Source organism: Orcinus orca, chromosome 8 (genome assembly GCF_937001465.1).
Source record: "Orcinus orca chromosome 8, mOrcOrc1.1, whole genome shotgun sequence".
NCBI classification, from domain to species: domain Eukaryota; kingdom Metazoa; phylum Chordata; class Mammalia; order Artiodactyla; family Delphinidae; genus Orcinus; species Orcinus orca.
Genome location: NC_064566.1, coordinates 41,587 through 53,464, shown reverse-complemented (window position 1 = coordinate 53,464; position 11,878 = coordinate 41,587). Strand labels below are relative to the sequence as shown.

At 59.3% G+C, this 11,878-nt stretch overlaps 2 protein-coding genes across 4 annotated transcripts; one reads left to right on the top strand and one right to left on the bottom strand.

Annotated features, from left to right (window-relative positions):
* Nucleotides 1–252: 252 nt before the first annotated feature.
* RIC8A (RIC8 guanine nucleotide exchange factor A) lies at nucleotides 253–5,889 on the bottom strand. Of its 2 annotated transcripts, none has more exons than XM_004278114.3 (10): nucleotides 5,664–5,889; nucleotides 5,339–5,386; nucleotides 4,662–5,252; nucleotides 4,080–4,171; nucleotides 3,458–3,608; nucleotides 2,505–2,600; nucleotides 2,275–2,419; nucleotides 2,055–2,199; nucleotides 1,516–1,635; nucleotides 253–1,115 (listed from the first exon to the last, which is right to left on the bottom strand). In XM_004278114.3, exons 1-10 carry the CDS (start codon nucleotides 5,745–5,747, stop codon nucleotides 995–997), a joined length of 1,593 nt encoding a protein of 530 aa, XP_004278162.1. In that variant the 5' UTR covers nucleotides 5,748–5,889; the 3' UTR covers nucleotides 253–994. The 2 variants fall into 2 exon arrangements, with proteins under 2 accessions (XP_004278162.1, XP_033258600.1); XM_033402709.2 differs by having other exon boundaries at nucleotides 4,662–4,841; nucleotides 5,664–5,887.
* A 138-nt stretch (nucleotides 5,890–6,027) lies between these two features.
* BET1L (Bet1 golgi vesicular membrane trafficking protein like) lies at nucleotides 6,028–11,735 on the top strand. Of its 2 annotated transcripts, none has more exons than XM_049714440.1 (4): nucleotides 6,028–6,643; nucleotides 8,816–8,907; nucleotides 9,149–9,205; nucleotides 9,332–11,735. In XM_049714440.1, exons 1-4 carry the CDS (start codon nucleotides 6,613–6,615, stop codon nucleotides 9,497–9,499), a joined length of 348 nt encoding a protein of 115 aa, XP_049570397.1. In that variant the 5' UTR covers nucleotides 6,028–6,612; the 3' UTR covers nucleotides 9,500–11,735. The 2 variants fall into 2 exon arrangements, with proteins under 2 accessions (XP_049570397.1, XP_004278163.1); XM_004278115.4 differs by having other exon boundaries at nucleotides 6,028–7,609.
* Nucleotides 11,736–11,878: the final 143 nt, after the last annotated feature.

Sequence of the window (11,878 nt, the reverse complement as noted above, 5' to 3'; positions counted from 1 at the left end):
AGACATGCGGGCTTCCCTGGTGGCAAAGTGGTCGAGAGTCCGCCTGCAGATGCAGGGGACACGGGTTCGTGCCCCGGTCCGGGAAGATCCCACATGCCGCGCAGCGGCTGGGCCCGTGAGCCATGGCTGCTGAGCCTGCGCATCCGGAGCCTGTGCTCCGCAATGGGAGAGGCCACAATAATGAGAGGCCTGCGTACAGCAAAAAAAAAAAAAAGAACAAGACACGCATACGCACCTGGGAAAAGTGCTGAATTGTAAGAAAAACATGATTCTATTTCTGCTTAACGTGCCTTTACTTGGTATCTTGCACACGTATTCACACACAAACATCCCTGCCTGGAACTCTTTATTCCAGAATAATGTTTCTGTGAAGCTCTGTGGTGCATGACAGAAATCTAGACTTATGGTTTCAGGAGAGACATTTTCCTTCATGTATTTATGGTTGAAACCAGTGGGAAGGACTGAGACCCAACTGTCACAACCAGAGAACTTGGGCACTGAGCCAGGACCGAGAATGCAAGAGGCTGCCAGCCGTGCACTCAGTGGGGACAAAAACAGCAGATCCTACCTTGTGTGTTTCTGGCATTAGCATATAAAGTTCCAGCAGGTTCTTTCCCCTGTGAAATGTGGTGCTTGCCCAACACCAGCTCTGGGCCTGCATGCCAGCTGTGGATGTGCTGTGTCTCACTCAGCCCCCGCCCTCCCAAACCCATGTACATTTCTGCCTTCAGTTAAGCCCTGCCCTCAGGCACACATAAAAGAAACCACTTCATTTGCGGAAAGCAAGGCTGAGTTCCCAGAGTTCATAGGACAAGACCCTCGCAGCCCTAAAGAGAAGAAAATGGACCAAAGGCAAATCACGAATAGAAGTGTGGGAGTAAAGAGAAAAGGGTCTCCGAGTTGGAGGGAGGGATGTGGCTTCCCCAGGTCCTGGCCCCCAGGACTCCTCTGGAAGCAGCACCAGTTCTGAAGGGCAGCGGAAGAGCAGCCGTTCTCAGTCAGGGTCCGAGTCAGGGTCCGAGGAGAGCTGTCCCTCCATGGTCTTGCACATGGCATCCTGCAGGGATGTGAGCTGACCCCGGGGACTCATCCCCATGGGCTGGATGACTCTGTGCCTGAGGGGAAAAGGCGTGGAAGGGAAGGGCAGGGGTCCTGCTCACCCCTGGCTGCGACCTTCTGTTCCACCAAGCTGCTCCTGTTTACTGGGGAAGCCTGGGTGGGAACTGTTTCAGCCAAGCCTAAATCCTGACTGCTACCTAAGCTCTGAGACCTTAGGCAGTGTCTTAATTTCTCTGGGCCTCAGTTTTCATCAACTGTAAAGATGGACCTAATACTGATCTCAGCCCTAACCCCTGGCTAGAGAATTTCCTCCAAGACAGGTGATTTCAAACATTAGTAACGCAGCCCTGCCAGAACCTAACCCCCACTCTGATCCCACTTCCTGCGGCTCACAAGACAGGACGTGGGTCCTTCTCCTTTGTCCCAGCGCTGGGCCCCTCCTGCCAGGCCACATACCTGGAGAGCTTGTCAAACATGTTCACCAGCTTCATGGCCTCATGCTCTTTCTGCTCCTCTGTCATGCCCTCCATGGGGTTGGGAGGCTTTTCCTCTACCCTTCCAGTCACTGGGTTTATGCTGTTTCACAAGAGAGGGAGCATGGGGAACGCATCAGTGACTTTGCAGGACAAAAGAAGGCTGTGTGGGGTGAGTGGAGTTCCTTATCTTCCTGCTTGGGCTTGTAATGGCAAGAAACCCATTTTCCTGGGTGCGGGGAAGGCGAGGCAACTGCAGAAAAGCCCTCCCTCCTGGAGCAGCAGGTAACCAGCTCCTGCCGTCTGGACCACCTGGTCCCCGGCACTACTCGGCCCCCTTCAGCCGGTGTTCTCAACAAAACACCCTGATGTCAGAATACGTGTCACTTGGGAACAGCAGCCTGATTCTTTAAGGTTTTACCTGCTGGTCACCCTGTCCTGCCCACCCTACGGGCCCAAATGGGTGTGGGAATAGGAATGGGGGCCGAGTGAGGGCAGCCCGAGGATGTGGGGGGCACACACCTGGCCTTGGCTTCCTTGTACTCGTCTGTGTCCGTGTCCTCGTCCTCCGAGTACTGGCCCTCAGGCCGGCCCCCTGCCATGAGGCCCCTAGCAGCCAGGAGGCCGGCAGCATTCCCGTAGCCTGTGTACTTGATGAATCGGGGCACTGAAGGGCAGGGCACAGGTCAGTGTGCAAACGTGGCTGGGGAGGGGCAGGCGAGGGGCTGGCCCCCCGACTCACCGCTCTCAGAGCACAGGACAAACAGGAACTCGGCTGCCACCCTCTTCACGTCGGTGTCCAGGTGCGTCATGAGGCGAACCAGCTTGTTCCGCAACAGCTCCCCCACCTCGGGCCGGGTCCTCACATCCCGCAACGGGGGCAGCACCTGGGGATGTAGTTGTCCCTGAGCCCAGGCCTGGAACGACCAGGGTCTCTGACCAGGGCCTGACCGCGGCCCCTCTGCCCCGTACCTGGGCCTTCAGGAACTTCCTGGCGGGGCGGTGCATGCGGGCACACTCCGTCAGCACGCTCAGCACGGGAGCCACACTCTCCTTCAGCCTGTGCGTCTGCAGAGGAGCCTCTGTCACTGGACTGCGCCCATCTGACTCGAGGCCAGGGGAGCTAGGCACATGCACCAGATGGTCCTGGCAGGAGGCGTTCGGGACGAGGCCCCGCCACAGGGGCCCCAGCTGAGGGGCTAAGAGAGGGCAGTGGGTGTCTGTGTGAGCTTCGAAAAGGACAGGCGTGGACCCTAACTCAGGGCCATTTGCATGCCCTGCAACTTGAGGCAAATCACTCAACTGCTTTGAGTCTCACTTCCCTCCCTTTACACCACAATGGTGGGGAAAACAGAGTGTCCCAAGCTGTTAGCACACCGCCAGAACACAAACCAGCTCCCAGGGCACGCAGGCAACATGGATTCCCCGGGGCCCTACAGAATCTCTTTGGCTTGCGTGATACATCTGCGAACGCCAGGGGGGCTGGTTAGAGCACTGGCTGGCCAATGCCCTGGGGTGCAGCCGCAGGAATCAGGGAGCCTCTGGCTTGAAGGCCCTATGGGTCCCCTTAGGGACGCCAAGGCACGGCCGATGCTCGTCACCAAGGGCTGCTTGTGCTCAGTGACACTTTGAGTTTAGGGTCACAAGCAGGGACTACGGGTGGGCGGGCTTCTCAGGGCCACTCAAAGACCCACAAGGAAATCTAAGAAAATGAGTCCTTTGCTAGACTCTGAAAACTTGTTTCCGTATACTTCTCAGGGAGAAGGGTCCAGCCTCCTGCGTGGCCGGACCGTGGAGGAGCTGGAGCGTCACCTGAATCACACGGGGGGGCTGATCTCCACCTCCCAGCGTGGACTACAAAAACGCAGCGACCACAGCTGCTCGGGAAAGCCTGGACCAGAGCCACAGCAGCTCCCCCTGCCCACCTGGTGCAGACGCTTCTCCAAGAAGCTGAGGAGAACACGAATCACATCCATGTTCACTCCCAGGAACTCCAAAGAGCCTTCGTGGGGTTCCAGGGTGAGAAGAACGTCCAGACATTTGAGGGGCAAGTTCCCCAGGAGGTTCACCGTGTGGCTGGGGACAGATGAAAGGGGCATTTGGTAAATCCAATCCCCGAGCCCAGGTACAACGCTTGCCACCACCTGCTGGGGCCACGATATGAACCAGCGTTGGGGGCCTGAGCAACAGCACGAGGTACCAGAGCTGAGGGGAACACTCCCTGCGAACGGCCGACCTAGTGCACATCTGGGTCGAAGCAACGCAGTCAAAAATCAGAACCTGCCTATGCGTAGGTTAGCAACAATGGACGTGAACAAGCGTGCTGCCTTACAGATACCATACTGTCCGTGACGCTACCCAAAGTCCACTGGCACGTTCCTGTCCCCGAACTCACAGCTCTTGTCCTAGCTGTGTACTGTAAATGCCGGAGCTCCCCGGAAACACACTGACGTCCGTCTCACCCAGGTGAAAGAAGACTCTAGAGCTAGGAACCACCAGGGAGACCTGCGAGCAGAACGCCCCCCACACGACAGGCACCACCCTCACCCGTGGAACTCCTCTGTGCGGTCTCCAGCAGCAGCAGCCATCACGCAGTGCCGCAGAAGGGTCCCCAGGTGCCGGTAAAGGGCAGTGTCTTCCTGACCAAAGAGAGAAAGATTCCTGTGAGAGAGAGCCCCGCTCGCCCCCATCGCTGCCAGCTGAGGTTCTACCGTCTGGCCCACCGCAAGCCCACGCGCGCTAATTACACACCTCTACTGTACACCTGGATGCTGTCCTCTCTCACGCGACCTGAAGAGCACCCTCCTGACTAAGAACGTTGACGGATCCCTTTGGAGCTGCTCTGCGCTTTAGGTCCATGCTCACAGAGGCGTGGTGATGAGTCTCTCACAGCCTCCCCCCACCAAACAGCCCTCCTGCCAAGCTGCAAGAGCCAGTTATGCTCTCCACCGCCCTGAGAAAACTTCCTTGAGGGCCCTGTCCCGGATGGGCATCTCCCTGCCTTCTCTTGACAGGCTAAAAGTTCCTCCTGCTCTGACGTGGAGAAATCTGAAGGTACCTGGCAAAGCAACACGTCCAAGAAACGTCCAAGTTGTCATACCCCACCCACAGGCTAAGATCAGCCCTCACCTCGTCCACTTCCCTCTTGATGGAGTCGAAGGTGATGTTGAAGAGCACTTTGAGGATCTCCATGGCTCGCTCAGTCTCCTGGGGAGGCAGGAGCTCAGGGGGCCTCTCTCCAGGGGTCATTCCCAGCGTCAGCTCCAGCGCTTCGGTCAGCAGGTGCACTCCCTGCAGCTCCTGAAACAGCTGCTGGCGCACATCGGCGCGAAGTGCCGTTAGCAAGAAGAGGAGACGCAAGTCAAAGAACTGGACGTCGTGCGGGAAGCTGCTCTGGCGGTACAGCCCCACTCGCTCTGCGAGCCTCACCACTAGACCCGCCTCTGCCGCCAGCACCTGTGCCACGGGGCTGCTTAACACAAGGTTGCACAGGCACTTAAGGGACTCAAGCACAACATCCATGTCCAGGGGTTCGGGGACCGAGCCCTGGGAGGCGGAGATGCCAGCATAGCAGGCAAGTGCCTGCAGGCTCCGGCGGCTGGTGAATGAGTCCAGGCAGCTGCGGTCCCTAGACAAGATGCGGATGCTCTGCAGCCAGATGATGCGGCGGGAAGGTGGCAGGCCCTGCTCCAGGACCGAGACCAGCAGCTCCGCCAGTCTCTGTGGGCAGGGAGAAGAGCGGTTCCACCAGGCTCCTCTACCTGGGCCACCCGTCCCTGCCCCTCTACCCTTCGTTGAGCACCCACCTTCCTGTCCTCCTGTTGGGCAGCATCAAACGTGAAACTCTGGCAGTTCTGCAGAGAGACCCAGAGGCTCAGAAGGCGCAGGCCCACCGCGGCAGAACCCGGGCTCCGTGGATAGGGACCTGAGGCCGCAGGCACCGCTCGGAACAGATGGCGCCCCAGCCCCACACACCAGCCCCCACAGCAACTCCTCAGAGACTTGGCGCTCCTCCCCGCCGCGTTCCCTTCCACCCTCAGCCCCTCGCCACGCTCACCACTCACGCCCCCACCGCCGGCCACGCGTGCGGACCCCACCCGGCCTCACCTCCTCCCTAAACGTCCCGCTCACCTCCCGGTTGTATGCGCGAAGAGCCTCCATAACTACGTCCTCCTCCCCCGTCTCCACGGCATCCGCAACCGCCCGGGGCTCCATGGCGGGCCCGGGACCCGGCGCCGGGAAAGCGGGAAGCACCTCGCTTCACGGTTCCCGGCCTCCGTCTGCCTGCCCCGCCCAGGCTCGGCGCACTGGGGTGGCCACGACCGGGCTTGCGCGGCGCCGCGGGGCGGGGCCTGGGAGGCGCGCGGGGGAGGCCGGGACAGGGTGTGCGCGGAGCCGCGGGGCGGGGCCTGGGAGGCGCGCGGGGGAGGTCGGGACGAGGCGTGCGCGGCGCCGCGGGGCGGGGCCTGGGAGGCGCGCGGGGAAGGCCGGGACAGGGTGTGCGCGGCGTAGTCTGGGCTGCGCGCGCCTTAAAGTGGCGAGCCCTGGAACAGCCCCCCTCTAGGACCCGAAGGCTTTGCCGCCAAGTGAACTTGGGCTTCAAGATCCGACTCGGTGATCGTCCGACCTCTGGGCCCGAATCGCCCCTGAACCGAGCGGCGAGCCTCGCTTCTTGGGCCGGAATTCCCTGTAGGAGAGGACCTCAGCCCCCCACCCTTCCATCACACGAACACCAACACTCCTCTTGATGCACAGAACGAATGAGATGTCCAGGAGAAAGCCGAGGTGGAAAGGATTTTGCAACCCCGGGACCACTTGGTTTCTAACCAGGCGTTTGAGTGCCTACTGCATGCGAGGAGCCGGTATGCGGGTGAACAGGACCCAAAGGTCCCTGCCTTCGTGCAGCTTATGTGCCAGAGGTGAAGACCAAGAAAAACGGGCAAACGAGACGACTTTAGGCATAGTGTTGTGATCGAATAAGAAAAGGGGCTTGATGGACTGCAGGGAGACCTGAAGAAGTGCCATTTTTGCTGAGACCGGTTGGTAAGAAGTGAACCAGGAAAGGATCTGAAAGAAGGTCATGGAAGGTAGAAGGAGTGACCAGTACAAAGGTGGGAATGGCCGTGGTGGGAGATAGAAACGTCATTGTTGTGGCTGAGATAAAGGGGAGAGTGGGGAGGGGAGGTCAGGATGAAGGCAAAGCCTGGTCATGTGCGGTGACTTCCTTGCTGTTTAAGCAGGCACACCTGTTGGTCTGGCCTGGACTCAGTTTACTACTTGAAAAGCAGAGATGATAAAAGTTCCCATTTCAGTGGATTGTCAGGCGGACTAAATGACACACAGCAAATGCTCCATTACGTTGGGTGGTAACTTATAGTCCATCCACTGGGCAAGAAGGCTTTGTTGAGTATCTACTTTGTGTCAGGCCCCTTGTCAGTGCCCGGGTGCAAAGTCAAGAAGCACTGACTTCTACCGTCCCCACTCCCCTTACTCTCCCACTCCTCTTCCTGGTTTCTTTTCTTCGGAGTGCTTCACCCCTGCGACTTCTGCACTGCTCGCTGGTTCAAGGCACTTTCTAGGCACTGATCTCCACTTTGTTCCGCCGGCAGTAACTGGAGCCGGCCTTCGCACCGAGTCCGCTTCTTAGCCGCACCGCAGCCGGGCGGGCCGGGTCGGGCCTCAGGACCCGGGCGGGGTCGCGGCGAGGAGCCTCTCTCGCCTGGGAAAGGGCCCGTGAGCTCTTCACAGTTAGGACCTGAAGCCGCCTTAGGCGGGAATGGCTGCGGGAGTGTTTGTCGGCACCCTAATTGACATTAAAGACACTAACCACCCAGGGGTCCCAAAAGCAAAGGGCTCGCCCCAGCCCCAAGCCAAGCTGTGGAAGAAACGTCAGATCCTTCCCTTCCCACTGCCGCACCCCCGCGGCCTGGACCTCGGCCGGAAGTCGGAGGCCCTGAGGCGGAAGGGGCGGGACCGGAAGCCCCTTCCCGCGAGTGTGCCACGTCAGAGGAGGTTGTGGCCGAGCCGGTGACGGATCCCCGGGTCGGAGCTGTACGGGATGGCGGACTGGGCTCGGGGTGAGTGCGGGAGAGCCGAGGCGGATGGCGGCGGGGCCCGCCGGCACCGACGCCGCTGCCCGCAGGAGCCGCCTTTGCCTGCCCCCCGTCCCGCTGGGTGGCCTCGTCCGGGAGACCCTCGGGGCGGGCGGCGACGGGGCAGGGTGGCCGGGCTGCAGCCAGCAGCACGGTGGAGGAGTCCCTGGGGCCCTGTGGGCGCTCCTGCCCAGCTGCTCCGTGAAGCTGCTGGGTCCGGAGGCCCGCAGTCCCCACCCCTGCGAGATGGTTCTGTCCGGGACCTCGGCCGGGCCGCCTGGTCGACGGGTCCCGGAGGCTAGCCCCCTCGGAGTGGGGGCTGCGCGTGATGAGAGGGCCCAAGCAGGCCGCGTACGGACTCGGGCTCAGGGTGCCCCACTTGCCCCCTGGGAGCCCCTCTTCTCATTTGCCAAGTGGAATGCTGTTGCTTGTTTCGCTGGGCTGTTGTGACCTTTGAGGAATTAATGGATACAAGGAGTTGGTAGAACGCTAACGCCTCTGATTTTGGGGTCTGTACACATTCGTGGTTCTTAGGGCTGTGCTCCTATTAGATGAGTCTCATTGAGGTTTCTGGGCCAAGGCAGATATGCACTCTGAACTTTGGGGGAGGCAGTTGTCACCCACCCGATAGGATGGTAATTTTAAATCACCAAGCCCAGCCCCTGTCGTGGGCCAGGTCTCAGCAAACACCATGCTCTGGGTGTCATACAAGGCCCTGTGTGGGGTGCAGAAGTGAGCAGACCTAGGCCCTGCTCTTGGGATCAGTCTCAACCATTGTTACTAAGGCTTTCCTAAGGCTTTACCAGAGTTCACTGGTTTTCTCTGAGAACAGGTTCTGTGTACGTCGCTGGTGATATCCATGGAGGGATGGTACAGGTTCTGTCACAGAATGTCAGAAAGTGCTGGTTGGACTGAGCCCTTTGGAGGTGCCTACGCATCCCAGCCTGGATGAGTACACAGGACGTGTGCTCACGCACACTTGTTTATACAGTCTGTCTTGTGTGTGGAGTCCACGTGTTGGATCCTGGGTTAGGGCGGGACCTGCTCAGTAGACTCAGGAGGGCCCAGTACCTCCGGACACCCGACTGGGCCAGATGGGATTGGAGTGAGAGCCCTGAGGCCACAAAGGGCTGAGGTGCAGGGGATGCTCGTGGGTGGATGCATGCCCTCAACCTCTGTCTTTACTTGCAGCTCAGAGCCCCGGCGCTGTGGAGGAGATTCTAGACCGGGAGAACAAGCGGATGGCTGACAGCCTGGCCTCCAAGGTCACCAGGCTCAAATCGGTCAGTGGTGGTGCTCTCCTTTTGCCTCCACCTAGCATCCTGGAGGGGGTATCGGAGGGAGGGTGAAAACCTGGAAGGGTTTCAGGTAGTTCCATCATCCTTGTCCCGTCTGTGGCACACTCACTTGTGTGCGGCCCAGGTGGCATTTGGATCTCCTGACCTTTGCTGGTCTTGCTGGGGGTCAGGTGCTGTCCACTGTGTTTGTCCTGGTCTGACCCTGCCTCTTCTGTGTTCTGACCAGCTGGCCCTGGACATTGATAGGGACGTGGAAGACCAGAACCAGAGCCTGGGCGGCATGGTAAGGCCCGTGTTTTGCGAGTGTCACGGTCACCTCTGCTCCCCACCGCCTGCTGTGCAGCCCCCACATGTGTGTGTGTTGTGGGGTCACCGCCCCTGTGTGATGATGATGGGATTCCTTCCTCAGGACACAGATTTCACGAGTGTGACGGGCCTCCTCACGGGGAGCGTGAAGCGCTTTTCCACAATGGCACGGTCTGGGCGAGACAACCGGAAGCTTCTGTGTGGTATGGCCGTGGGCCTGATCGTGGTCTTCTTCATCCTCTCCTACCTCCTGTCGAGGCCAAGGACGTGAGCCAGCGGGAGCTGGCTTCTGCGGGTGCCTCGGGCAAGCATGGTCCGCCTCTGCCTGGCGTGCTGGGCCAGAGAACTTAACGACAAAATACTCCTTTGAAACGATGATTGTGGCTTAGGAATCTTGTTCCTGTGTGGCTGGGAGGCTCTGACCCAGTGAGCTTGTGTTAGCTGGTCCCATGTGTGCAAGGGGCCCATCTTCATGGGGTAGCCAAGGCCCACTTCCTCTGCCACCTTGGGTGCTAGAAGCCTCAGCAGAGTCAGGTCCAAGCAGAGCAGCTGGGAATCCTGGACACGGTCACCTGTGAACAGCAGCTCTTCCCCTGGCCCTCGAGTTTCTGAACATCTCCAGGCTCTTCTACGCTGTTCTTGTCTGGATAAGGCCACGTCTGGTATTTGAGATGCTTGGAGCTGACATAGGAAGGGGGTGTGGCGGTGAACCTCAAATCATCGCTGTCACCTTCAGCCGAGTGTTCTCAACCCAGAGATGGCAGTTGCTCCTGCCCAGAGCTGCTGGGCATCCGTGGACCAGTGGAAGTCAAGGGTCCTGCCGAGAGGCCTCTTCCTGCCTTCCAGTCCCACAGCTGAAGCCCGACCCTCAGGGAAGGGCAGGGGTTGTGGATGGAGTTGGGAACTGCAGCCTTCGCTGAAAGCATGGGGCTCACATTCTGGTGATCTCCTGGCCATGTATCCAGGTGCAGAAAGTGATACTTTCTCACGATTCAAGATCTACCCAGAGCACCAGAGATCTATTTCCAGGAGACCAGATCTCTGGAAACAAGTCTATCTGGCATTTCAGAGTCAGGCAGGGTGTGAGGAGGGACTTTCGTGGGTATAGACAGGAGGCTTCCAAGTAAGGACTCTTCATAGGACCTAGAGGTTAGTTTCTGAGGGTCAGCGGGCAGTTTCCACCAAGCCTGGCCCTTCCACTGCGGTGTTTGCCCATCTCTCCCTGGGCCCTCAGCGCCCACTCGGTCAGTCCCCTGCTCACTCGAACCTCGAACTGAACCACAGGCCGAGCCAGACTAGTGGCTTCTTACCCCACTGAGACCTCAGTATCCTTGTCTTCACAAAAAACGCTTATAAGAAACGAGTCACCGGCTGTGTCCTTCCCTGCCCTTGTTCGACCTTCTGGTTTCCTAGTCAGCCCCCCTTACTCCCTGAGGGCTACTGGCTCACCGTCCGCCTCCCCGCACGCTCGTGCCACGCGCGGTCACGTGCTGCTGCCCCACGTTGCTGGTGTCTGGCCCCGGGCACCGCGCCTCTGGTGCCGCTGCTGCGCCTCCCCTCGTCCTCCGCCCAGCAGGCTGGCTTCACCTCGCACGCTTGCCTCGGTGCCCTCTCTTCCGCCGTACCTGCGGCCTGAGTGCGCCGCCTCGTCCAGTGTGTGCTTGTGTCTCCCCCGGTGAGGCTGCCTTGCTTGGCTCCGCGTCTCTGGGGCTTGGCTGTTACCCTGTCCTCCTGGACGTTCCTTCGCAGGTCTCTGGTCCTGCCTTGACCCCCAGCGCCCTGTGCGCTGCGGCTTTGGCTTCGCCTGCTTCTCATCTCACGCTGAACCTTGTCGCGGGGCTTCGTCCTCTGGTCACCAAGCTCAACAGCTGCTGCCTGTGCAGCGTCTCCATCTGGTTGCCACAGGCCCTGCAGATACACCGAGACCTGAGCTCCGTGGCCCCCACCTTGTCTGGGCCTGCTAACCTTGCTTCCTGAGAACGTGGCTCAGCCATGGCAGCCTTCCCCCCGCAGATGCTTTTATGTGGTGTGCCCCCTTGTCTTGCCAAGGCAGACCAGGAATTTAGGGTTTGCCTTCAGGGTGGCACACCGGCTGCTGTGTTCTCTCCTCAGGTCTCTGTCTGTGCCTCCCCACCTCTCCACCTCCACGGCTCTTTGCAGCCCTTCCACCTATTTGGGGGTCTGGGTTCTAGTTTCTTTCTGGTTTACTTTCTTGCTTCCTACTCTCATTGTGTTAGGTGAATTCCTGAAGGGAGCAGGGCACCCCTGCTGCCGCTGTGTCGGCAGGGTTTCCTGTGGGGCCTTCCCTGCTCAGCCCTGTACACTGAGCACCTAATCCTGTGGGTAAGTGGGGTTTGCCGAGGTTGATCCCGGAGACCATAAAACAGAAGGACTTGGAGCGTCCCTCTGTGCCAGGTGAGGATGAACTGCCAGGTTCTATCCCGTAATTCATGGACAACACATTTAGCAATCAAAATTTGGAATAAAAAGCTTCGTGATGGAGTAAACCCCAAGCCTTTGGTGTTTTCATTTCCTTGGGGGCTTCAGATAGCTTTGTCTGGAACTGACTCTGCTCCATAAACTGGCCGTGGGCACCAATGGTCTGGACTCTGCTGCTTTCCTTCTCCTGGGTCCCTTCTCCCCTCCTCAC